This window comes from Oryzias melastigma, linkage group LG11 (genome assembly GCF_002922805.2).
Source record: "Oryzias melastigma strain HK-1 linkage group LG11, ASM292280v2, whole genome shotgun sequence".
In the NCBI taxonomy this organism is placed as follows: domain Eukaryota; kingdom Metazoa; phylum Chordata; class Actinopteri; order Beloniformes; family Adrianichthyidae; genus Oryzias; species Oryzias melastigma.
Window position 1 is genome coordinate 18,000,642 of NC_050522.1, and position 27,203 is coordinate 18,027,844.

Here is a 27,203-nt window from a genome sequence, read left to right on the forward strand (position 1 = left end):
TCTTTCTCCCAGCAGTTTGAAATATTTGCATAGAATCAAATCCACTCACAGCGCTGTCCTGATCTGTGCCGTTGGAGGCTGATCCAGGCCAGATGCTCCTCACTTGTCAGTGGGAGCCACAGTAACGGAGGCTTAAGTGTGTGGAGGTGGGCTAGCAGCCCCACCACAGAGGACTTTGATGCAGATCCAGCATGTCTCCGTCTCTTCCGCACAGATGCTGCAGCTCTGCAATGCACCAAGTCATGAAATCAGATTTAAGGCAGCCGCCTTGCACTTGCTGCTCCTGCTCACTGTTCCATCTGTGAAGGGCAAACAGCCCGGAAAACAGCCTTATCTCCGGAGGAGATCGGGTCATGGAACAGAGCTCTCGCACAGAAGACGAGGACTCCCACAGATCACGCTCCGGCTTTATCTGCTCGCTCAGGTTTCCATACCTGAGTGCTCCGGTTTCAGGGCGGAGCCTGCGGCAGCCTGACCCCAAAGGATGTTTGCGTTCCCCCCCGTCTGCAGCATCCGGACTGTGAAGAAGCTTCTTGTGTTGCTGCTAATAGAGACGTTTTTATTTTCTGCTCTGAAGCACATCCGCTTGGGAGTGCCCCCCCAGAGAGCGATCATGTGACTGTCTGCAGTCACTCTGAAGCCCCCCACCACCACCTCGAAGGCCTACCACTGCCTCAGGCATTAGCCAGGAAAAATGCATCCACATGAAAAGACACCAGAGGATGGAGACGGATTTGTCTTCATTACTGCTGGTAAAAAATAATAAAAAAATCAGTTAGAGCATGTGAGCAAGCTACTTTCCAGACAGAACTTGTGTCTCTAAAAGTAAAAATTAAAAAAATATATATTATGATTAAAATGTGGAGATTTTGTCTCTTATACTGGAGTTTTAATTCATAAAGTGCAGATGTCTTTTTCTTTTAAATAAAAAAAATTAAATGTATCTACTTCTGAAAAGTGTCAACAATCTTTCATTTATAAATACATAAATAGTTAAACACACAAAATAGTCATGTCAGAGTCTAATTCAGAAGAAAAAAAGGACATTTGGAGAAAACCCATAGAAAACAGTGATGGATTGCATTTGCCTCAAACATTTTTATTGTAGCAAAACATCAGTTTCTTAAATTTTTGTGTTTTTAAAGTTAAGATACATTTTATTTGTTGATATAATTTGTTTCTGTATGTTTATGTACGTGGAAAGTCTTGTTTTATTATTAAAACACACACCTTCACATCACTTTTTAAATTTAACTTTTTTTTTTTTTCTTCCAAAAATATTTCTATTTTCTACATAACAAGGAAATTTTACATAATTTGACTCAGCAAATATTAATATATTTAAGATAAAATGATCATTATATAGTATAAAGTACAATAAAAAAATATATGTATATATATATTTAGGGACCCATATCTAAGCCCTGTGGAACACCATGTGTAATTGTGTTTGTTGTTATATTTTTTGTTCGTAGTCTCCATGTGAGTTTACACTGTCATTTGTCCTATCGGGGGGGTAGTCTTGTCTTATTACAGACGCACCTACACGTCAATTTATATATTTTAAAATAAATCTATTTTTTATATCCCAATGTTAGAAAATATTTGTATTTTCTACATAAATAGGACATTTTAAAGTTTGACCTGCAAATATTGATTTATTATAGATGTAGGGACCTATATCTGAGCCCTGTGGGACACCATGTTTCATTTTGTTTTTTGGTCCAAAAACATTTTCATTTGAGTATACACCTCTCTAAAAATATTTGCCTAAAACTATGCCATTTGTCCTATCCAGTTATCTGCTGTGGGGTTGTCTTTGGTTTTTGAAATTACAAAACCTTTTTTAAAATCAGGTGTGGGACACACACACGCAGGTTCGAGAAGGTGTTTTGTCACACCCTGAAGGAGAAAGATCTATTGTAACTTCTTTACAATAGAAGTTTGGGGAGATTGTCAAACAGCTACACCACTGACTTCACACAGGTGGAGGTACAGAAGTCCGTTCGAGCACCACAAAAGCTATAGGATGGGTGGGTGAAAGTTCTTATAGTGTTAGAAACATAATGGGATACAGAGAATTAAAGAAACACAAGGACAACACTATTGCACCACCCAGCTTCATTAAATCTATCAAAACATGGCAGCAAACCTGCTGTGGCGTTTCTGTCTCTTAAATTAAAGCTGTGCAGACTCTACAAACACTAACAGCATCCTAACAATTACTAATTATCTTTTTTTTATTGTGACAATTATTGCGTTCAGAACAGAGGAGGCAACGTATGTAAACCTGACAGAGAAGTTCTGAAAACAGTAAAAATGTCTTTCAGGCACATACAATGCATACAGAAGTTGCAAAATTTCCGATAAATTTGATTTTAAAATAAAAATACTCTAATAACCTACATTTTCTATGTAGAAATTAACAAAATTTAGGTTGTTCACTCATTAAAATCTATAGTTTCTTTAAAAAGATGGAAAATCTAAAGACATCCCAGGATTCCAGTGGTAAAGATGGAGGTAAAAAATGCATGCTGGGATTTTGGGACATATCCTTATCCTCCAACACAGCTTTTTGCTTTTTGCTTTTTGCTTTTTTAGGCAAAATATGTTCATGAATGCAAAAACTTTCAGCATCTTTTTAGTTAAACACATTTCAGATGTAACGCAATTGAACATGATCTTTTATAAAAAAATCATGAGTACATTTTGGGATCGACCGAAGAAAAGTTTATGAAACTTTAGTTTCTTTGAGACATAACACCAGCAGAAAAGTGGGATTTGAAAAATCTGATTGTCAGCTTTCTGACAAAAAAGTCCAATCAATGTTCACCGCATGTTCTTACTTCACATTAAAGACAGATTTTCACAAAGATCTTTAAAGAAGTACAAGCTGTAAAATCGCCACCTTTTCAAATGTTTTGCACCCTCATCTCCCGCTGAGAATGCTGGGTAATAAGAGTGTGGAGGACAGGCAGCACACTTAAAAAAAAGAAAAGTGCAGTTTGTGAATGTCATTGTTGCGGTGTTGAAGCTCACATAGGAGGAGGATTGGGTTAAACGTCGGTCGGATGCTGAGTCTGTGCATTCGCCGTGTCCCCGCTCTGAGCCGCTCCGTGGCGGGGAGGCGAGGGAGGAGGGCGAGGGAACCTGGAGGAAGCAAGGTAGAGGAGGCGAGGAACATTAGCGTAGAAGGCAGAAACAAGCAGCTCCTTGAAAGGCCCGAGTAGATGAAACGGAGGAAAGATCACAGGAGTCAGATGAAGAGGAAGACTGTGGCGGGATGCATCACGGACGATGCTGCACCGGCGCAGGGAGCTGCAGGTGATGCGCGCTGAAGCAAAGTCAGCCCACGCCGTTGTTGTGCGGCTGGTAATGCACTATTGATTTGGAGAGCTGGGAAAATGACCCACTTTCCCAGGAAAAAAAAAAAAAAAAAGACTTTTAGGGAGAAAACCCTTGAGCAAGGCTGCTTGTTGGTGTTTCACTGCAGCTTTTGCACCTCTGTGGGATCATCTACAGATCTCAGGGAGAAACAGCAACAGGTGTGGTGATGGAGGAGCCTTAAAGTTGGAATGAAAACTCAATCGATGACGAAGACGAAAGTGCACAAAAACATTATTTTATCAAACAAAATGACAAGTCAAAGTACTTAAGTAAAGTCAAACAATCACTAAAAACAAAAAGTACTCAAAGGGGTTTTATTTGTTCCAATTCCCAATCTCTGCCATATTTTGGGGATCCTGTCCAAATGTTTTGGGGAGTCTTTGTCTTCTTCTTGCTTAACAAAGTCATTTTCCTTTAACTCTACCATCGATCAACTTCTGTCCCAACAGTCTCCTTCAAACTCTGCAGTTTTTCATCTGAATGATAATGGAAAAACTGAACTTTGTTTTACTTTGTTAAATTGGTTTAATGTTGATGATGTGAATTATTGATGTGTGTTAAAGACCAGCATGGGACCTGATACTGTTGTGGTCTTCAAAGCAGGATGAGACTACAGAAGGGAAAAGGCTCCAGGGAAGGATGGCGGGGGCAGGAGCGGTTCTTGTCAGAGCAGGGTTGTGATAAACATCAATCAAATCGTGTTTCCGGCAGGGAGAGCCGGAGGCAGCGGGAGTTTGATAAAGTTGGATGAAAATGCAGCCGCTTGTTCAAAGCTGCTGCAGCCGTGCAGACGCCTGCGTTTTACAAAGCCCGGTTTATGGTGAAATGACGGGTCCTAACACAAAGATAAAAGCTCTCGCCGTATCTTTCCTCCACCCACCCCATAGACTTTCAGCCTCACTCGTATTTTGTGGGTGTAAGCGTGATAAAAGCAGGCGGACCTATGACTCAGGCGCCCACCTCGCTCTCTGATATGACTCCGCCGAGTCTCCTAATCTCCTAATGCACGTTCTCTCAACCTTGGCAGGGTCACGGGAAGAATAGATGGAGTCTTATCCGCTTTGATGGATTTGTGGGGAATTTTTGTGCATCCACTGTATTTTTTTATATGTTTGAGCTTGTCTTGGTTCATGTGTGTGTGTGTGTGTGTGTGTGTGTCCCGCCTTGTGTGTTTCGATAACTTTATCAGAGACGTGTTGCTTTCTAATGACCACATCCATCATTGAGTCCACTCACAGAGTTGAGTCTGTTTGGGAACAATTTTTTTTTTTATCCTTGGAGATCTTTCCAGATTTAAAAAAAAAAGGGGAAAAAAACTGAGCAGTAAAATATTTCCTTAACAGATGTCCGATATGAAGGACATCATTTATTAGCTGGTGGTTTCTTTCAGTTTAGAGCAGGGGTGTCAAACACACGGCCTGTGAGCCGGATCCGGCCTGCCAGATGGTTTACAGTCATGAAGATAAGAATATATAAGGATGTTTAAAAAAAATAAGTTTCTAGCTTATTCTTGTGTGGAGTTATGGTTATTTAAAGAAATGGCTGTAATGTGCAATTCCACCACTAGGGGAAGCAAAGGAAATGAAATATCGTCAGACCAAGAGATCGAGAAATAAACATTTCTTTGCAAGCGCATGGCTCAATTCCCAAAATGATAATAATAATAATAGCTCTAATAATAATAATAATAATAAGTGATTAGGCTACTTTTGTTGTTTGAGGCATTTTTCCCCACTGAGAAAAAAGCAAACCAGAAACAAAGCTAACACGTTGATCATAGGTTGTTTGCTATTATGTTACTGGTCCGGCCCGCTTGAGATCAGACGGGTTTAATGTGGCCCCTGAACCAAGAAGAGTTTGACACCCCTGGTTTAGAGCTTTTGCTGCCATTTTATTGCTTCATATATTGAATTTAATAAAGATTTACAAGTTTATTTTTTTATTTTTCTGAATATTCAATGGAATTGAGCCATGGAGTAGAAACTATTGTAAAATAGAAGGGATTAGGTGGATCTCGGTTTTGTTAACTTGTTGAGATGAGCTATTTGAAAATAGACTTTCACTGCACAACGTGGCTCAGAAATGATTTTAGAAGAACAGATGATGAAGACCCGGAAGACAGGAGAATCAACAGCTTGAAATCATGAGTGAACTTGGGAGGATTTGCTTTGAAGCCAGCTGGGAGTAAAGGTGAATGAGTGATGATAATCTCCAGACTCCTGTAGGCTAGGTCAGAATCCAGAGAGAGTCCAGAATTCTCAACTTGAGAAAGGAAGTTTGCCCTCTTTAGGTGGGTGGAGTGGCTCTGCCTCAGGTGGAGGAGTTCAAGTATCTTGGGGTCTTGTTCACAAGTAAGAGAAGATAATAGACAAGTCAAAAACATCCAAGTCCAGACGGGAGGAACCCAGGCAGACAGTCCAGTTGTCAATAAAGGTTTTTTTTTTTTTATCATCCAGGGGTTGTTGTCTTGTAGATGAGTTATGGCATCTAGACTTAAAGTTTCCGTTCTTTGAAAAGTTTCATCACTCATCCAAATGGCTTCTTCACTCTAAGTGGTGCTGAGTTCAAGTCCCACTTTCTTGCAAAGATGTCTCATAAAGGTAACAGAATGAAAAACTTGTGTTGTAAACCCTCCTTGTCCCAGAACAGGGTCGAGTTTTGGTCCGTAATGATTCTAAAGATTAAGGACAAAAACTGGTTAGAAAGACAAAAAAAACACTTGACTCATAGGCTGGATTAAAAAAAAATTGTCTGATATAGATGGGCAAGAAATTCATGAATTTGGTTTTCTGTTCTGTTTCCAGTTAGTTCCAGTGGTAGGAACAACTCATACTCTCCATATTTGAGTTATATTCTCTTGGATTTTAGCTTGTCACCACATTTTTGTTATTCCCAGTGAAAACATCAGTTTTCCACGGATATACATTATTTCATTGTTGATGAAATAACGTAAACTCTCCTGTTTTAGAGCTGATGTTCATGATGTGATCAACTGACTATTTTCTTTTAAAACAGTCATTAAAGACCAAAACTGTTAAATTCCTGCCCAGTTTTGATGTTTTATTGTACTTTAAAATGACATAGACTAAATTACAGACTAAATCAAATAAAACAAGAACAGAGAACCTTGTTTTTTCACATTGACTAAGACCCAGAATGTGGCGGCGATGTGGATGCAGGAGCAGGACGCAGGAAGCTGACTTCAGCTTCAAGACGTGGTGTTTACCAGCTGGCTCTAATGGAGAGCCGGCAATTCAAAGCCACAAGAGCACTTCTGTGCTTGGTTCATCGAGTGCAGAGATGCTTTGAGATATTCCAAAATAATGAAAAAAAATGCATTAAGGCAGAAGGGTGGTGGTGGTGGTATTGTTTCTGCCTCCTCTCAATGCAACCCTCCTTCTGTGGACAGTTGGAGACTTGCCCTCCAACAACGTGGAGCTGCTGCTCTCATAGCTGAAGAAAAAGCAATTTAACCACCCAGACCCCCGGAGAGCTCACACATCAAAGCAGCAGCAGTGGCGTTGGGGTGGGTGTGGGGGGGGCAGCCACATCCACAGCCTGCGAGCAGGTGAAAAAGGGAAAAATACAAGCTTTGTCCAAAAGTACAGCTAAGTCCCAAAGGACAGCCGCTGCTTGTTATGGCGGGGCGTTCCTGGCAGGTTGACTTCTCATCCGAGATTTTTGGGAAGGCTTAGCTGAGGGAGGGGGCACTCAGTAGTACAATTTTTGTGTCTTTGTTGTCTTTTAGATGAGTTTGTGGCGCCACCATCAAGTGACTTTAATGTATTAGTTAATCCTGATGTTGTTTTGCTGCTTAAGTGGTTTCACATAAGGGCAACTTTTTCACATTTTTACACCAAATAATCAAAAAGATACAATTTAAACTGCTCTAAGATTAGTATTTTCTTTATTTTTGAAAACTATTTCTTGAGTCGTACATAATAAACTTTCAAAGACGACCTGACACTTGTTTTTTCCCATCGCCGGGGGCTCTGCGCTTTGGAGCTGCCACAAGGGAACCAGCAGGACATCTGTGAACTTCAGCCCAAAAAATGAAAGTCCAATCTAACACCCGGCACCATCTAACGCTGACGGGGGCCGTGAGGAGTCAGGGGGGGCGTAGAGGGCGGACAGGCTCAGACAAGGCAAACACAGACAAACAGCGGAGAAGATCTCACAGATATTCAGAGCAACAACACGGGGCCTGTCAGCTTTGGCACCCCGGCTGTGATTCAGTTTCAAAATAAAGAGGCGGCAGACAGCCTGAAAACTAACATGACACGTGTGTCCTCTGAGAGGCGTTGCAGGTGAAGCCCAACGAGGCGGATCTTGTTAGTCTCTGCATTTCAGGCGGCTCAGCTCTGGAGTAGATGCTATCTCTGAGCTATGAGCAGCAAAGGGTTTTTTTTTTAGCATTTGCAGACATATTTTTCTCCCTCAACAATCGACCTCCCTGATCAGGAGGAAGCTAACGGGTTGTCTGTTTCGTCTCCAGGGTCCTTCATGATGGTCAACTCCTCGCAGCATTTCGGGGGCCAGAGGGCTCAGCTGCACCTGCTCCCACTCAGCGAGAACGACACCCACTGCATCCAGTTCAGCTACTTCCTGTACAGCCGTGACGGGCACAGCCCCGGGGCGCTCCACGTCTACGTGCGGGTCAACGGGGGTCCCAAAGGCAGCGCCGTGTGGAACACCTCTGGCTCCCAGGGCCGCCAGTGGCACCAGGTGGAACTCGCCGTCAGCACTTTCTGGCCCAGCGAGTACCAGGTTGGTCTGTTATTATTAATATTATACATTATTATTCATTAATCCTTTATCTTGTGGAGAGTCATTTTTTTCATACATAGAAGTGTTTACAAAACCCAGTACCCTTGAGCAAGGCCATTGACTTGAAGAACTGTAACGGATGTCCTCAATAAGTCAGCAGATGTTCACCTGTGGTTGAAGACGTTTGAACACCCTCACTGTCAGCAGCAGACTTGTTTGTGAAGACAAACTGATAATGCCAGCTCTTCCCTCATAAGAATTAGCCCCTAATGTGACGCCCACCTTTGGTGCGTCTCCGAACATCGTTATTCCTGAGCAAGTTCAATATAGAGGCTTGTGTCTTCACCACTGAGTTATAAACATGGGGCTTTAATCAGCAGTGACTAAAATTAATTTCTTTAATTTTGAAAACTAATTTATCTGGAGCCAGGTCAGTTCACCAGGTAACCACTAGGGGGCTTGTAAGCAAGCAAACCATATTCACTTCAATTTTAACAATTAGGGAAAAAAACTATTACGGTAAAACTTTTTTATCCAGTAAAATGTATGTTTTTATGAACCCAATATTTTATTTTTAAATCATAATCTTAAACAGAGACATAATCTTTTAATTGACAAATGAAAACTAAATCCACAGCTCTACAACAGACTCGTTGGTAGACTCGGCAAATGTCCGGGTTGTTTGCGATGCTCGTTTTGGGAAACTATTTGATGATGTCATAGACTGGTTTTACTCTGGTATCAAATGAAAATATTGAGCCGTTCATTTTTACATAACATTCTCAGTTTTGGTCAAATGTTGTTGTTTCAGAGACTAAATATGCTGATTGTATACACACACGACTACATTATTGTATTCAGTTGTTTCAAATTTATCCTAATTATGACAACCTCACCACCATGCTTGTTGTGACTTTTACTTAAGGGGTTATTGATGTTTGTGTTTAAAGGGTAGCCAAACCCCAAATCAACTTTTTTTTGGCTGCTGACCTCTATAAATAGGGCTTTAAAAATACTTTCTGCTGGTCATTGCCAAATTTTTGACAAATTAATTCCTGGAAATATAGTCAAAACTGCCTGTGTGCTGCCCCTACAGGTTAAAAGGAGGTATTACAGTTAAGTTTTGCAACTGGTAGTTAGGGGTTCGGGGGTGAATTTGCACACAACTCCAGTGTATGTTACATAAAGCTAACCTAACTGTCAGTTATAGATCCAAGCCACACCTCTGCTGCTTAGTCCACCTCCACTAGCCCCGCCCCTTTCTCAGGTATTTTTCAAATCTGGGCTGAGAATAGAGTCAGCCTCCAACTGCCTCCAATGGTAAGTGATTTACCAAAATTAAGGACCATCGTTGATCTAACCAGGACTGAAAGACAAAAATAAACCTGCTATAATCCAAGATCTAAATATGAACATATGATGCACAAAGTTTGTCCAATGGAGTTTCCACTGATGGTTTGTTCACTGTCAGCTCCTACCCTGCTGATCTATATGACTTAGATTAACTTTTCCTCCGTTTCCCATAATGCTTCTCCCTGTTGGCCGGTCGGCGTGTGGCGAGGTGGTTGTGACCGTTACTCAGAGAACGTGCTGGAATCACTAACTGTCACCTGCTTTCATACAACCCAGCAGCTCAATAGCTGTATAATTAGGGAGGCCGTGTTTAGATTGTGTCTTTATGAACCGGCTCGTTTCCCCTGCGTGCTGCAGTGTAATCAATAGCTCCCTTTGATGCCCGTGTAGGCGGTGCTTCATTATTAGCGCCATTGTTTAGCTTGTGGGATTCTCATGACCTCACCCCATCACAGTGGATAATTCATCCCCAACGCTAGCTCTGTTGCTTGAGCTTTCGGAGCCCACCCCTCCCAAAAAAAAAACTGTTAATGAGGAAGCTGCGGCCGGAGTGGAGCATTGTGGGAGCTGCCTGGCAGTCAATTGACCTCAATTCTGCGCGGGCCTCTGTGCGCGGGGGCCGCCCGGGTGTTTGCTTCCATAACCCCGCTGCACTTCTAGGCCCGTCTCAATAAATCAAGAGGCGGTTAATGAGATTAGAGGCCCGCACAGATCGATGAGGACGGCCTGAGCTTCACCGTCCCCTCACAAACGGCCAAAATGATCCCAGTAACGATTTTCCTCCTCTCTGTATGGGAGTCGGGAGCGTGTCTGGAGCAGATGGGGAGCAGCGTCTCTCAGAGGGGGCAGATGAAGTCTACAGTAAAGCTCCAGTTTTTGCAGGGAAGAGTGAAAGCGGGACACTGCTGATGTGTGACGTAAGAGCCTCCAGACACGGGACAGATTATTATCAAAGATCGCCGACAGGCTGAAGCAAACTGGAGCAAGAAATCCCTAACTTTACCTCGCCGTGGTCACCACTGAGTCCAGGTGTATTTATCTGCTGCATGAAGGGGGACATAGGAGAGCGTAAAGTCGCCCTCTTCCCCTGTTCTCTCTTTATTGTTTTTACCCTCTCTCTGCTCAAAAAGGCCTGAAGATCCACCCCCACCCCCCGAGATAAAGATCACTGTCAACCCCCAGAGCAACCGCTCCTATCAGGCAAAAGGACAAGCACTTCCAAGAGCTCGGAGGAGAGATTGTGCCTGTGAGAGGCTGTGACTGAGATTAAAATTTGAAAAAAAAAGAGAGAGAAAAGAAAAAAATATATCATCCAGCCCTGGTGGAGCTTCAACAGCCCCCCAGGAGGCTTCTTCACAGCCGGGCTGGCCTGTGATCAGAGGTGTTCTTGGCCTCTAGGTTTCAGGTTTCAGCTGATAGGAGATTTGAAAGGTCACCGCCAGGAGTTCTGGATTCCCGCCGACCCGTGTTAAAATGAAGAAAACGCTCCACGTAGAGTTCAGGGTTTCTGGGCTGATGCGGCAGCTGCACCGTGGAAGAGCTTTTAGGTAGCGGCAATACTTGAAAGACACCGAAATACGACCAGTTATAGAACATGGATCCCTTCAGACTCTAGGACAAAGTCAAGGCCCGGGGGCCGGATCCGAGAGCCATCACAACTGACCGTTCTCTGCATTCCTCAAGGAGGTGATGAGTTCCCATTAGATAATTAGTATATTCTGGACTACAGTCAGACACAGAGGTGGTAGTGTGATGATAAGGGCATCACTGCCTGTGTTTTTAGCTGATAACTTTATTTGAATTTCTCAAAGATTTTTATGTTTCTTATGATCGGCCAGCTCATCTTTAAACCCACAAGCCGTTTTATGCACTCGGGTAATCAATTGATTGATCCATTAAGTGGGAATCGCGTCTAATTTGTTTTTCACACCAGACCAACGCAGTTTTTGTTTCTTTAAAAAAAATGTTGAAAAACATCATTTTTGTATTCACCAAGGGTAAAAATTAGTTTATTGATCGTCATGTAATAACGATGCAAAAGCCAAAAAAAGCAGGAGAGCTTTTAGAAAATAGAAAAATCTGAGATTTATGCGATACATACGGAGTCATTCTTGTATTTGTGAAAACAGTCGATGTGAACAGAACTGTGGTTCAGCGGGGAGCAGTTAAATGTCAAATATGTCATTATGTTTCTGTTTGTTCTTTTACTTTGTGCTATTGAGTAACTAACTGATGTGTTTAGTCACTAAAGCCCATGTTTACTGCCTTGTTTGTCCTTTAAGAGTCTTTGAAGAGACTTTAAGTGTTTGAGCTGCAGATTTGACTCTTTTTACTCTGTACTGTATGTTTAGTTTTGTGCTAAAAGCCTACAGACATGTGTTTAATGAATGTCTTAAAACAACTAAAGTAAACCTGCAGCTTCACTAAGACATGATAGAGGATTTCGCCCAAACTTTTGCCTGAATCGGCAGCTGCTGGCTTTGACTCAGGCTGAGTGAGCCTGTCTAAATTCAGCTGCGGATCCACAGAAAATGGCCCAAATCTGAGCTTTCCCCTGGACATTAAGTCAGCTTACCACAGTGGAGGCTCACAGTTGACAGATTACATTCCACAACACGAGCCGGGCTCGTTCTTGCAGCTTTTGGTCTCCGTCTGGCCCGCGTTACACTTGTCTGAGCTGTAGCCCGGCTTAAAGTGGAGAAAGGATCTCGAATCTGATGAGAACTTGTCTCCGGTGTGAGCCCCTTCTTTAGTGTCCGCCCTTCTGCGACATGGAAGACAAACAAGCCATGCCGCTCCAGTTGCAGTCAAACTTTTAGATTCTTAAAGATCTTTCTGGGGATCCTGTATCGCCTTAATGCAGACGGCAGGAGTTTGTAACACAATCGGAGTAGAATTCAATCCTCTGTGATCGATGCTGGCTGTCTGTGAATCTGTTTATTATTAGGGATGACAAAAAAAAAAAAAATGCAGAGTTTCAGCAGAGAGCCGCACCTCAGACAAACAAAGCGGTGTTTGATGTGGATCCCAGGCTCTGTGTTTTGAAAGCACTCAGATGTGCTCCGGCCTTGCTGCCGTCTGCCTCCCCTCCCGCTGAAGTGCTCTAATGTAATGAGTTTCTGCTGTGTCACAATCCTTTCTGAAATTTGTCGGCAGGCTTTTTGTGCGGCTTTTTGTCCCTCAGACATCTTGTCAGACACATTGTCACAATGCAAATTAAATTGGAGGGATGACACCTTCGCCATGGCAACGCGGTGCAGAACACACCGTGCCTCACAATCATCGTGACCTTCCGCCCGAGCGGGGCATCGCTACACAAACCCGCCTCTACCTTTTCTGATCAGTTCGGTTTGGTGCTTCACAAAGTCTCTGAAGCCTCATCGCATGTTGAATGTAGTGGAGAAGTCAGTGTCAAGAGTTAACAATAGAAACAACATTAAAAACAACGTTGTGCACAACCATGATACTTCCACCACAAGCTACATGCAAACCACTTGTTTTTTTTTTTTTTTTATATATTTTGTTTTTTTAATGTCCTTTTTGAACTGTATGGTTTTCATCATTTTTCTTCTCCTTTCTCCATTTATTTATTTTTCTTTTTTTTTTATTTAAGTCATCCTTCCTCTTTCTTTGGCTTTTTTGTGCTTCTTTCTTTTTATTGTTTACTAGTAATAATTTCCCAGTTTATAAATGCAACTAAAGTGTTGAATTCCTAAAGTTTTAGTGATAAGAAGGTCTTTTTGATCATTGAACTGCTGGTCAGTTTGTGCCTATTTTAGGCACTAAGATAACAGTAAGTAAAAAAAAACATTGAGAGTCGTATTAGTAGAATACTTACAAAAAAATAGATTTTTCTGGATTTTTTTTTTAATTATCCATAAACTTTTTGTAGTTTCCTTAATACATGGAAAGATTGATGTCAATGTCAGTAATGTGGTCATACACACATTAAAATGACTAAATTGTGTTCCGATTGTTTGTTATCCTCATAATAATCCAACACCGAGTTATGAATAAGAAGGAAAATTCGGAGTCCATGCTGGGGATTTAACTGGATCCCTGGACTCCTCTCCTCCTCAAAGCTCCCAGAGATAACAGTTTGATTATTCAAATTATATTCTGTCTGAGGACAGACGCTCCCAAAGATTAGAATAATTACATTTTTTAAATTCACCCTATTGCAGATCAAATAAATTGTAGGAACGCTGCATGAGTCTGCAGCTGCGCTTTCTTCTTTCAGGAAGACATTTACATTTTTCATTTACTGAAGATGTATTATGGGCTGAGTCAAACCCTCATTTCTTTGTAAACCTTAACACTTCAGATTTGACCTATTATATTTGTTTATTTTTAAGCAAATTAGCTTATCAAGGTTTGAATAAAACCCACAGATTTATTCGGTAACAGTTCATTGATACACATCAGGAGGAAATAATAACAAAAAGCTATTTTTAGGGTTTTTCTAAAAATAAAAATAATACATTTACGAGAATGAACTTGTACAATGACTATTATTTCTATATTTTTTTTGAGAATAAAGTCCTAAAATTATGAAAAAAATATTAATTTTAGAATAATAAAGTAATTTATTTATTAGAAAAAAGTTGTAATTTTACAAGATTAACATAATAAATTTATGAGAAAAAAGTTGTGATTTCTTTGACAGTAAGTTTCTAAATTAATTCAAATAAAATAATTGCATTAGATTAAAATCGTAAAATTCAGAAAAAAAGTCATAAATAGTTATAACATCGTAAATTTCTAAGTTGTAAATTTTTAGGAAGAAAGTAGTAATTTTACAAGAATAAAGTTTTAATTATAATTTTTAATCGTAGTTTTACAAGAACAAATTTCTAATTTTTTGAAAAAAAAGTTGTAATTTTACAAGAATAAAGCCTTAAATTTATGAGAAAAAAAACATAATTTTATGAGAGTAACTTAGATTTCTGAGAAAAAAATATGTAATTTTACAAAATTAACCTAGTAAATTGTAATATTACAAGAATATTTATGAGAAGAAAGTGATCATTTTTTTAGAAGAAAGTTGTAAATTTATGAGAAAAAAGTTGTAATTTTAAGAAATTAGCATCCTAATTCAAGAGAAAAATACCACGGGAAAAAAAATTTACATTTACGAGAAGAAAGTTGTAAAACTGTTAATTTGTTAGACAAACTTGTAACTTTACAAGAATAAAGTTGTACATTTATGAGAAAAAAAAAATCCACAATTTTACCAGTAAAAACATGCTTTTTTGACAATTATTATTATTATTTTTTAACTTGTCCTGTCCAACCGCTGAACACACAGATAGGAGCTGAGAGTCTCTAGTGTTGGGCAGATTTTACTGTCATAGCACCCCCATCGTGCCAGGAGGGGCAGCAATAGGCCCCACCCACGGAGAGCGCCCCAACCCCAGAAGAGCAGCCCACTACCACCCAATGGTGCCAAGCACCCCCCACACCCCAACCCAGGTATGAGCCAGGACCCCCCAAGGGAGACCCGGCCCCATGCTCCAGACAACCGCCCGCCCTCGCTGCGGAAGTTCCAGGGGGGTCCGAGGCAGGCAGGGGCCGCGAACCTCTGCCCAGGAGAGGGACACCCTACAAGCTCACCCACTGATGGAGTTTTTGGAGAGGTCCAGTTCTCGAGAGCAAGGACCAGAACCCGCACCACTGAGACATGGAGGATCCCTAGGTTCCGATGTAATTTGATCCCTTGCTTTGGGTCTTAAATCTCAGGGATTCCTCTCCCCGCGTGGAGAGGAGGCCGCCGGGCCCCGGAAACCAGCACCCAGGAGACAAGACCACCAGCACTCCCTGCCAGGGATGGGGTAGGGGACAGAAGGTCAAAGGTCCCATCTTCCTTGTGTGATGCATGCGTGTTTGAGTGTGTGTTAGTGTGTATACAGCAATACCCCATCACCGTCTCACCAATGGCCCTACATGTCTATAGTGCAGTAAAAATTGGCGGGTACCGCATTGAGAGGACCCATTTGCCACGATACATTTGAATTTCTGCAGCTTTACTGCTGACGACGTAAATGGCTCGCCCGCCAAGAATCTTCTTCTGAAGAGGCCCAGTGTCCTGCAAATTCTTTCCAAAGTCTTTATTCTCATAAAGATCGATGTTGACTCGCTGAAAGACTAAGTTATTCTTTATTTGTAAAACCAATGCTAAGGTTACCACATACATGCATCTCTCATAATAATTTCATGAATTCTCAATTTGTAACTTGAAAATGAAAATACAACTTTATTATTGTAAAATATTGACGCTTTCACTCATGTTTCTACAAGTTTATTCTTGCAAAATTAGAACCTTTATCTCACAATTTTACCACTTTTTGTAAATGTATATATTTATTTATTTGTATGATGGCCCAAATACTCCGTCGTAATATTTACATTTAATGTGACAAATGTTATTACTATGATTTATTTAGCTATATTTGCATTTAACCTGCAGGAAGTAAGGAACATGTGTTATGAAATGTTTAGCTTTCACTAAAAATGTCATTTCACTTAAAATTTAGCCCAAAATTAGCTTTGTTCAGCTACGTTTAGATTTCTCATTTTTAATTTTAAAAGAAATTTAGCTTTAGCATTAGCACTGTTTAGCTAGTTTTTATTTTCCCATGCTTTTTTAAAGCAAATTTAGCTTTAGCATTAGGCTATCTAGCTAACTTCAATTTTCTGACACTACTAAGCTAACTTTAATGAAGAAACTTGGATTTAAAATTTAGACTGGTAATATTGACCTTACAACAAAAAGTTTTAGTTAACCTAACTGAAAATTTTTCCCTCATTTTGTTGCATTAACTTTCCATTAGCCTGGAGGGATTGAGCAAAGCTTTGTTCAAGATAAGTTTGTTAATTTTGACATGCTGCTTTTTTTTTTTACCCCATTAATTATTCAACTCTATTTTAGCATTATCTGCTATTTTCCATTTTTCTGCAATTTGTTGAGCATGTTAAAAATAGCCCAGCTAATTTAATTAACTAACTTTACTACAATTTTTCAAGCTAATTTTTCTCTTAGCTTTATAGCATCGATCAATGAGGGAGCAACAAAATGATTTAGCAACATAACAATAAACACTTTTTCCACAGGAAACACATATCTCCTGGTTGTTATTGGAATGTAGTTTACAGCCTAAAAACTTTCTGCAGGCTCAACAAGGACACTGAGAGTGCAATATGAATGTAGTTACTTTATCGGCTCCCTGATGCTCTCTGAACAAACACCAGGCAGTGGGTGGTAGGGGGAGGTGCATATTAAAATCCATACTTGCTTTCTTTCTCAGATGAAGTTGTCCGGCAGCTCTCTGCTTCCACCGTCTTGCTCTGTCTGCAGAGCCGCTGCCGGTTTGTTTCTGGTGCCATTCACTTTGGTTGCTGACGATTACTCTGAGCCTCCAGCAGAGAGACGGCATCCCGCTGCTTCCAGTAAACCAAAAGTGGCTTCACTCTTCAAAGAAACTGCCTTTGCGGTGCTGCGGGCTTTTATTTTTATATCTGTCACCCACTCACAAAGCCAGAGAGCTGCTAGGAGAATGACATCACCTTGAGCTGAATATTCTCGTTTGGACAAATCCATCTTTTGTATTGTTTGCAGAAATAGATTTTCCTTAGCGCACGCTTGTGTGGGGATTGGGAAGGGGTACAACTTTGCTATCAAATATTAAAGATGCTATCTGGCTTGTTGTGACAAACAACAACAGTGGGGCTTAAACTACGCCGCCTTTCCAAGACGAGGTGTTTCTGCTCCCCTCTCTCCTACATGCTTTTCTCTGATACTTCTTTACAGAGTACACACTTTGTATATCATATTCTTACTGCAGGCTTCAAAGCTCTCTGCAGGGTACAATGAGGGGCCGTAAACAAAGAGCAACACGGCAGCATGGGAGTGTTCAGAGAACACTAACATGACAAACAAACACAGAAACAGGCTGTCAGGATCAGTGCGGCACACGGGCGACAGTTTTATTTCTATTAAGGAAAATCAACACACTGGAAAAGATCTAACTGTCTGAGTCATGTATGGTCATTTGTAGAGTCTAGTTTGCTGAAACAGATGATACTGTCTGAAAAAATGTATTCAGTTCTGGCAACCGTTCATTTGGGGAAGCTATGGATTGAAACAATCTCTGACCAGAATGAGAAAACAACAGGAAGAAGAAAAGTGACTAGTTTTTGAGTCCTCTGACTATCCTATTTGAATAAGAGTCTGCAGCTCTTCACTACACTACGTTTACCCAGCAGGCAGTTTCTATCTTTGTTATGATTTCTTCATCTTCATATTCATGCTCTGAGCTTTTTTTTCCCCATCAAATATATGGTGCTTACATCAGTTCCTCTGTTTGGTTCTTTACTTCTCTTTGATCCATGAAAAATCTACCAGCATTCACACTGAAATGAACTGTGCCAGAGTTCATCTGCAAATAAAGGAAGACTTTTATTTTCAAAAGGGAAAGAGTTCTCTTGTTTGTTCCAAATCAGAGTTCAGGTGAGCTTTCACACCTGCCACACCGAGAGGAGTCTCAGAAGAAACCAACTCTGGATCAGATCAGGACTGAAGCTGGTCATATCCGGATCAAACCTTGATTAGACAAAACCTGATTGAATCAGACCAGGACCAAGGATGTATCTGAGTAGGATCCAACCAGGATAATACCAGGAACAAAGCTGGATTATACCTAGACCAAGCCTTAATCAGACAAGTACCAAAGCTTGATCAGACAAGGACCAATGGTCCAATGGTGTATCTGACCAGGATCCAACCTGGATAACACCAGGAACAAAGCTGGATTATACCTAGACCAAGCCTTAATCAGACAAGGACCAATGGTGTATCTGACCAGGATCCAACCTGGATAGCACCAGGAACAAAGTTTGATCAGACAAAGACAAGACCTAAATCAGTCCAGGTCTAAAGCTTGATCAGACAAGGTCCAAGACTGTATCTGACCAGGATCCAACCAGGATAATACCAGATGCAAAGCATGATCATACCCAGACCAAGCCCTCATCAGATCTCAATTAGACCAGGACCAAAGCTTGATCAGACATGGATCAATGGTGTATCTGACCAGGATCCAACCTGGATAATACCAGGAACAAGTTTGATCAGACAAAGACGAGACCTAAATCAGTCTGGGTCTAAAGCTTGATCAGACAAGGCCCAAGGCTGTATCTGACCAGGATCCAACCTGAATCTTACCAGAACCTGCTAAGACATCTTTTATTAAGATATTCAAACCTACTGAAGATCAGCACATCACAAACTAAGGATTTATTGCTAAGTCACTGAACATTTGTTTATTTATTTTGCACAGCACACCTATCTCTGTGTACTGAAATAAATGTGTGTATAGTTGCGTATATTTGAGGGTAGTTAAGTAAATGTTTGAGTAGCTGAGTGATTTTTTGTGTTGTTAAGTACATTTGTTTGTTGATAAGTAAATTTGTGAGTAATTAGATATGTTTGTGGATTAATAAATCTGTACTTAGCTGAATACATCTCTATGTATATTTGTGTTCAATGATGAATGCCTCTGTTTCTTTGAGTGTAGTTAAAAACAAATGTGGTGAGTACATTTGTATGCACCTAATTAAGTATGTCTGTATGTACTTCAGTTCAAATGTGTGTAATTGAGTATATATGTTTTAGAGTATGTTTTTTTAGTTTGGGAAATGTGTATGTAATTGAGTACAGATGTGAGTTGTTGAATCTAATTGCACGTAGTTTGAAACATTCTTTTGTAGCTTATTCAGCTTTGTCTAGTTGAGTACATCTTTGTGTAGTTGGGTGTATTTTTGTGTAGTCTAATTGGTGCTGTGTTTAATTGGGTACACCTTTGTGTAGTTAGATGCATCTGTGTGTATTTGGGTACCGCTTTGTGTAGTTGGATACATCTTTGTGTATTCAGATGCATCTGTGTGTATTTGGGTACAGCTTTGTGTAGTTGGATACATCTTTGTGCAGTCAGATGTTTCTGTGTGCAGTTGGGTACATGTATATGTTTTTGAGTATACAGTAATTGTCTGTTGCTTTGAACATTTCCATGATGTTTGTTTGTGTTTTTGAAAATAATGTGTTTAGTTAAGTACATTTATGTGGAATTATGGACATTTGGGTAGAGTTGGGTACTTGCTTGTGTTATCGAGTACCTCTGTGTGTGAGTGAGTACATTTGTACGTTATCCTGTTTCTGGACAGGTGCCACCTCTCCAGGACAGTTTATACTGCATTGTTAATTGTTATTACTAATGTGCTCCTTTTCCGAATAAATTCAAATTATAAAATAAAACTTTCTGTTTAGAGTTTGATGGAAGTAATAATTAGGTATTTCGTTGTGTCCATGTTTGTCTTTTGTGTTTTTTAGATTAATGAGGCATGCACTGATGCTGTTTTGTATCTTTTTCAGGCCTGCAGTGAGTTGAGAGTTGAAATGCGACTCTGCAGGAGCAACACATTTTCTCTGCAGCGTTTCCGCAGTCCTTTCTATGATATCTCTTTTATCTGCAATGTTTTTTTTTTCTTCGCGTTCCATTTGTGCCGTGTCAACTGGCAAAACTGCTTGCGCGTGCACTTTACTCTTTGGATCCAGTAATTGGTCTCATTTGCAGCTCTCACCTTTGCATGCGTAAAACGATTCCACTGCATTTATTTGCATGATAGCTCGTGTTTGCATATGCATGGGTGCTTGATACCTGCGCACCGTCGCCGGCTGCTCTCAAACCCACACAGAGCTTTCTGCCAGTGAAGGCAGAGAAGCTTAATAATGGCCCGGGGCGTGTAGTGGAGTGAATCGATGGCCGTGGGTGATTTGACGTGTGATGAATTTAAGACTTTATTGGTCAGACGTCTCTAATGGCCCAACGCTGGAATGAAAACTAAAAATAAATTTGTGGAAAGAAAGCTTTAGCGTGTATCCATCTGCCACGGCCTGTTGTGGTATTGATTGGCCCAAGGCACTTAAAGCCTGATGAATTGTCAACGTTGCGATCCATCGCCCATCAGAGTGCGTGGTCACAGTCTGTCTTCCAGTCAGCTTCAGGGTAAGACGAACAGTGTGGTGGTATCTGAAGTGGAGGGGGCCGTGCAGGTAAAGTGGCGCGTTAATGCTCCGTCTTCAGATGCTGCAGCTCCGCTGTAAGAAGTCCGTGCACGCGGGGAACGATTTGCGCTCTGACGACTGTAATTACGACTCAGAAAGCCCGAACGACTCTGTTGCACGATGGGAGGTCCCCATTTCACTTTGGATCTCTGCATGAGTCGGGCTCATTTAGATGAGTGAGTGAACATTTAGGCTGTGTTTAAGACCTCCTGCAGATCCTGTATGTATTTAATAAAAGGGCCAGTTGGCAAAGAGGGATTTATTCACTCTAATGTTCAAATAAGTAGAGTCCTCCTACGTTTAAAACTAATCTAATCAAACAGCTGTAGAGCCGTAAACATTTTATTGCCTTTTGAGTTTTCTTAGAATTCTCTAAATTTGCGTTATGCTTAGAGAGCCTCTCGATGTGTGAGGTGAGTTATGTTCTCAGGAGTCATTTCACAAAAGTGTAATTATGGAGTGAAGTCATATGCAAGAATTCACAATTAAACTGATTTTAACTGATTGAGCCCTCCTGAGGTTTTTTTTTATTTTTTGAAGAAGTTTTAAAAGTTTATGTTGATGTTTATTTCTATCATTGAATCATTGAGACAGTGGTTGTTGGGTAATTTACCCATAAAGCTGAACACGTGCCCATGACCTTACTTATCCCCTGAGGATGGAAAGTTTGACCAACTTGAAGAAACAAAACTGTTTCATGCTCTACTTCAAATAGGCAGTCATTGGCCGGAGTTTGAACCCCCTCCCCCAATGATTTCCTATATCCTTTTGTAACTTGGTTGTTGTTTTTGGATGGGGGTGCATACTCTTCAATGATTGATGTTGTTGATGAGGCCAGTCCTATGAACGATGCCCTCGTTGCCTTCTGGAAAGAGCTCCTCGGGTGTTTATTGGCACTAGTGATTTGGCCTCTGTTTTTAACACTGTCAGACATTATTTTGAAAGCATCTGAGCATTAGAGTGTCTTCTGACGGTAATCTTACAGGAAGTGAACAAAAAAAAAATTAGAAAAACCTTCTATCCCATATTTTTTTTGCTGAAAATCGCTTCCACACATTGGAATAACAAGGTAAATTGGAGAAAAAAGATGTCAATTTGTCCAAACACAAATGAAAAATAAAGTTCTTTAGCCTTCTTACTTTGGCTTTTACATGGACGTAAATAAAATGAGGGGTAAAACATTTCCTCACAATACCACTGAGATGGCAAATATGCTAGCAAAAATGTGCTAATAACACAGTGTAATCCGTGTGACCCTGAAAGGAAGTCAGACGATGTATTGGTTGAGGGGGATGTTTAATATAAAGTCTTATATACCATAAAATAGTAAGAACTTGGTATTACATCTTTAATCTAGAAGAACAAAAGTTTCAATATCAAATATCAAGAAAAATCCAGTAAAATCCCTTGTAATGATTGAATTTGATGTTTGAAATCCTTGGAATTTTCTAACAATAAGCATGTCTTGTGTTAGAGACGATGGAGGCTCACAGTGAAGTGCACAGAGCTTCTGTTGTTTTCTTTGTTTAATCCTGACATTTCCTTGTTGGAGGTTTAATAGAGATCAATAGTTCCTGCTATTAATTGATTCACTCTCAGATGTGATTTATTTATTTTGTTAGAAAATGTTCACAAGTGAAACATTTCTGAGAGTCGTCAAATGAGAAAGAGGACAGTTGACACCTTTTGTTTGAAATTAAATTCTAAAAAAGCATTGACTTGAAGATGTAATCTATCCGTTGTCTCCACAGATCATCTTTGAGGCGACGGTTTCGGAGGAGCGGGAGGGCTACATGGCCTTGGACGACATCATACTGCTCAATTACCCCTGCTGTAAGTACCCAGGATGCCTGCTGGCCTTCAGTGAGCCTTCCGAGCCGAGGGAGCCCGGCTCAGTTTGTTCCTGGACATGATCAGAGATGATGAGGTCAAAGTAGGCACAAAAACCTGATACCACCTGGTGCTGTCAGAGTAGCAGGAGGTGCCTTTAAGTCCTAGGACCTTTTCAGTCGATTGGGATGTTCCCAGCCAGGTGCTTTTACACAGAGAGGACAGGCAGGCTGTACTGCACTTAGAGGCTTTCACAGCTTGTGTTTTTCTATTGTACTTTAGTCTCATTTGGACAAAAAGAGGAGAGGAGTTTCTTTAAGGACATTACTTTCCTAATGGTCTAATTTGCTCACATCCTGCCAAGTCCATTGAGCCTGTAGATGTTACTGGAAGATATTTTTCTTCTTATACCACCTGTGTTTTTATACCACCGTTAAGGCTTTACTCACACGCACCCATACAGAGGGTTGACCCGTATGGGTTTTTGGGTTGTCAGGGTTCGTGGAGGGTCGTAGACAAGAGCAGTTGCACGTAAGGGGAATGTAGGTGTGTTGCAGTTCCCTTGAGGCCCGTACAGCGACATCAAAAATCGCTATGAAAGTGGAACTTACGGTTGTCGTGCGTATGGTAATTGTATTGTAAAGTATTTGTAGGGATTCTGTCAGTTACACGCATCGACGTAAAGGTGATCTTGTTATGTAACGCCACCTTCTAGGTAGGTGTGCTTTTCCGACAAATGCTATGAATGTGCAGGTGACGGCGTCTGTCGGACGCTCGCTTAAACTATGCTCTGATTGATTAATTTCTAATAGTTAGGGTGCGTGCACTTGTCAATTGAACAGCACTAACAAGTACCTTGCATAGTGTACATGGTTCTGAACAAATAATACATTTCTACAACACACCTGTGTGTCACCTACTTCCCCATACGTACCCTTACGTGTTGTATAAGTGTCCGCTATGACTTATCACCTTTGGCGGCTGGGTGGCTCAGTGGGATAGGTGAAGGACTGACACACAGGAGCCCTGGGTTCGATTCCCAGGGTTGTCCACTGATCCCCACCCAGATTGGGTCCTTAGGCAAGACCCTTGACGCTGCTGCCTAACTGGGTCCCTGTGCCCCTCAAGTACAGGGTTGTGTCAGGAAGAGCATCTGGCATAAAAAACTCTGCCAAATCACTGATGCGAAACAGTGGGTACTGTTAGGCTGTGGCGACCCCGAAAGGGATAAAGTGAAAGAAGAAGATGCCCCATACAGGTTTGCCAATTTTTCATCCACAGATAACCCATATCTACCCATAAAAGCAGTTGTAAGTCTAAAACTTTGTTCAAAACTGTAAATTATGAAGGACTGATAAATATAGAGTAAAAATAAGTGTTTGCTATAAAACGTTGACATTTTTAAGGAAAGTTTGTCCCAAAATAAACTCCTCCTGGCGCTCTAATCTGAAACCGGCTCTTTTAAGTTTAAACTAACAAACAAACTGCAGGTTTGTTCAACTAACTCTACACTCTAGGTTTCTACTGCAACCGTCCACCGTTTCTATATTTCACTCAGTGCTGCTTAAACCTGTTCCGGCTTCAGTAAGAATGGGCGGATTGTCGTCTTTAGCTGCATAAATGTGGGAAAATGTTAATGAATGATAATGTGGAGTATTTATGAGCTCATGAAATTCAGATATTCTTTTCTGGCTCTCGTGAACAACCAGACTGGCTGCATATTAAAAATCACTGAGTCCTCCATGGGAGCAGATGAACTCAGATAACCCTTTTCCAAAACCATTGTTCGCCTCTTTTTTCTCTTTTAAACTCAAACTCAAATTTCCGATTCCATCACTCCTTCTTTTGTTGAGCTGGATGTGTTTCCATGGTGATTTAGAGAGTAGGGGGCTTGAGTTTCTGTCAGCTGGATGGACTTTAGACTTGGTGCAGATGGTGAAAGTTGGACCGTTCTTGTGCCTCTCATCCGAAGCTCCTGGGGATGATGCTCTTGTGGTGACATCTTTAGAAACAAGATTTCACCCCTCACTGTGTAAATTACTCAGTAGAGATGGTCTGCCTGGTGTAAAGTTCACAGGCAAGAGTAAAAAAGATATTGAAACATAGAAATAAACTCACCTGTTTAAAGTTGGGCAAAGATTCCTTTTCAAACACACCAAATTTGCTGTTATTGGTTTCTTTGTGGTTGTCTCTATGTCCTCTATAGTGAAACAAACCTTTCTGTACAAGAGGGAGCATTAGTCATTTTCCTAGAACATTATCTCAGACAGTCCGAGTTCACTGAAGACCCAATGCTACTCCCATTTATGCATCTTTAACAACACTCTTTAAGGCGTGACAGGTCACGTATCTGCAGTGCTGAGCTTTCACATTTGAAATTTAATTTTCCCAGCAATTATTAATGCAGCTGCCTCATCCTCAGATGACTCCATCTATAATTGGGGCTTTGAATATTACAGTTTGAGAGATAATTAGAAAGAATCTGCATGTCGCTCACACAGAATAAAAAAATCTGACTGGCAGCACAAGTGAGGGCTTCCTTTTTACTTTGACTCCCCCTGTTTGAACAGTTTTTGGTGACTTTGCTGTAAAAAGAAACCTGAAGTTCTTAAATAAATGTGATAAAAAAACAGTTCTTAGAAGAAGCTTTAAATCATAATCGCCCTCAAAATGTTTAATGTTTAAATGTAGAAGGGAAAAAAACTGAAGCGGAAGCATGGTCGGTGCAAAAACGAGGCTTTGACTATAAAAAGTAAAAAAAAAAACCCCAAAACATCAGACTGTGACTCGGCAAAGCACTGTACCATGACTTATAAGAACCATGCATGACACCAGACCAAAACTAGACATGACTCAGAACAATGTCTCTGTATGACATCAGTCTGTGACTCTGTGCAGCACCAGATCATGACTCAGAAGAACCGTGCACCAGGACTTTGGAGAATAATGTACCCTTGAATCAGTCCATGACAGACAAGTATGATTTCTAATAATATCAAACCATGTCTTGGCACCAGGCCATGACGCAACATGAAACCAGACCAGAACCCTGGAGAACCGTGAACTAGTAATTGACGTTAAACTGGCTCATGGCTGAAAAAACATCAGACTCAACAGAAGTCATCATGACCCTAAACCATGACTCAGGAGAACAATAGACCAAAGAAATTACTCTATGATTCAGAACATCAGACTATGACACAACAGTACTAGACCATGACTTTTCATACTACCAGACCATGACACAACATGAAACTGAGGATACTGGACCATGACTTTTTGTACAAGCAGACCATGACTCAACATGATACTGGACCATGACTTCATACAACCAGACCATGACTTTGCATGAAACTGATGATACTGGACCATGACTTTTTGTACAACCAGACCATGACTCAACATGATACTGGACCATGACTTTTTGTACAACCAGACCATGACTCAACATGATACTAGACCATGCATGACTTTTCATACTACCAAACCACGACTCAACATGAAACTGATGATACTGGACCATGACTTTTTGTACAACCAGACCATGACTCAACATGATACTAGACCATGACTTTTCATACTACCAGACCATGACTCAACATGATACTAGACCATGACTTTTTGTACTACCAGATCAGCCAACCAACCAGACCATGGCTCAGCATGATACAAATTCCGACCATCTCAATATAACACAGAACCATGACTTAGCCTGATGCATGACAACGACTTTGCATAAAATCAGACCATGACTCAATATAACACTAGAGCATAACTTTGTATGAAATCAGACCATCCCTCAACATGATACTGGACCATGACTTGGCAGAACATCTGACCATAAGAATTCATTATTATAATCTTTATCATAATTTTATTCTTTTAGAAACCGTATGAAGGAAGCCCTGAGCAGTGAGTACTTTTAAATTTAGTTGTACATGTGACACGATGACTATAATAAATGTATTCATCACTGAACTATGAGTCAGCATAGACCCAGATAATGACTGAACATAACAAAAAAACCCTGACTCAGCAGAGGAGCAAACATAACTTAGCAATACTTAAGACTTAAGTCTTACTTACGACTTTCTTGTGTCATGCAAAAGCTAAATGCTGAGTGCAGACTCTTAAGATATTTTAAATCAAACCAAGAATTTTAAAAAGCAATTTGATAAAATTGAAAAGGAAAAATGAATTAACTACAAATGACAATTGGGAAACTGCATTTTTAATATTACAAGTGTTAACTGATTATTAGAAAACTACAGTAAAGAGACTTTCTGTCCTCAATAATTCCAGTGTTTGAGTCAGTTAACAATAAATATGTCTGCTTAATTTGGGCTAAATAGAAAAAACCTTAAAAAACATTATACAATCATTTTGATCTTTAAACTTCAAAATAAGTCTTGAAAGTAATTAATACTATATTCAACTCCATTTGCATTTGCTGCTCAGCCAGGCACATGCCAAATGTGGGTGAACCTCTAATAATACAGAAATTATGTGCAAAATTGCTGTGCACACCAAGAGAAGCTAAACGTGGTCTTTTTATACCTTTAGAGATGATCAGAGATAAAGTTTAACTGAAAGTCATCGCCATCAAAACAAGCTAAAAATGCTTTTCCATTTTGTTTTGATATAATCTTTGTACAGACAATAAAACCAAATAATCTCTGATGTTATCAAAAGATGACTTTTTCAGTAAATCAAAAATAGTTGTGTTTCCACAGCTTGCATCTCTGAC

The 27,203-nt window shown here is 40.4% G+C and overlaps 1 protein-coding gene across 9 annotated transcripts in view; it reads left to right on the forward strand.

The window, feature by feature from the left end:
- Positions 1-27,203, forward strand: part of ptprua (protein tyrosine phosphatase receptor type Ua) — a 206,453-nt gene that overhangs the window by 94,372 nt on the left and 84,878 nt on the right. For all 9 annotated transcript variants that reach the window (XM_036214365.1, XM_024298204.2, XM_024298216.2 and 6 more), the window contains exons 3-4: positions 7,883-8,154; positions 22,378-22,459. In XM_036214365.1, coding sequence (XP_036070258.1) covers positions 7,883-8,154; positions 22,378-22,459 — 354 coding nt within the window. The remainder of the gene's footprint in view (positions 1-7,882; positions 8,155-22,377; positions 22,460-27,203) is intronic.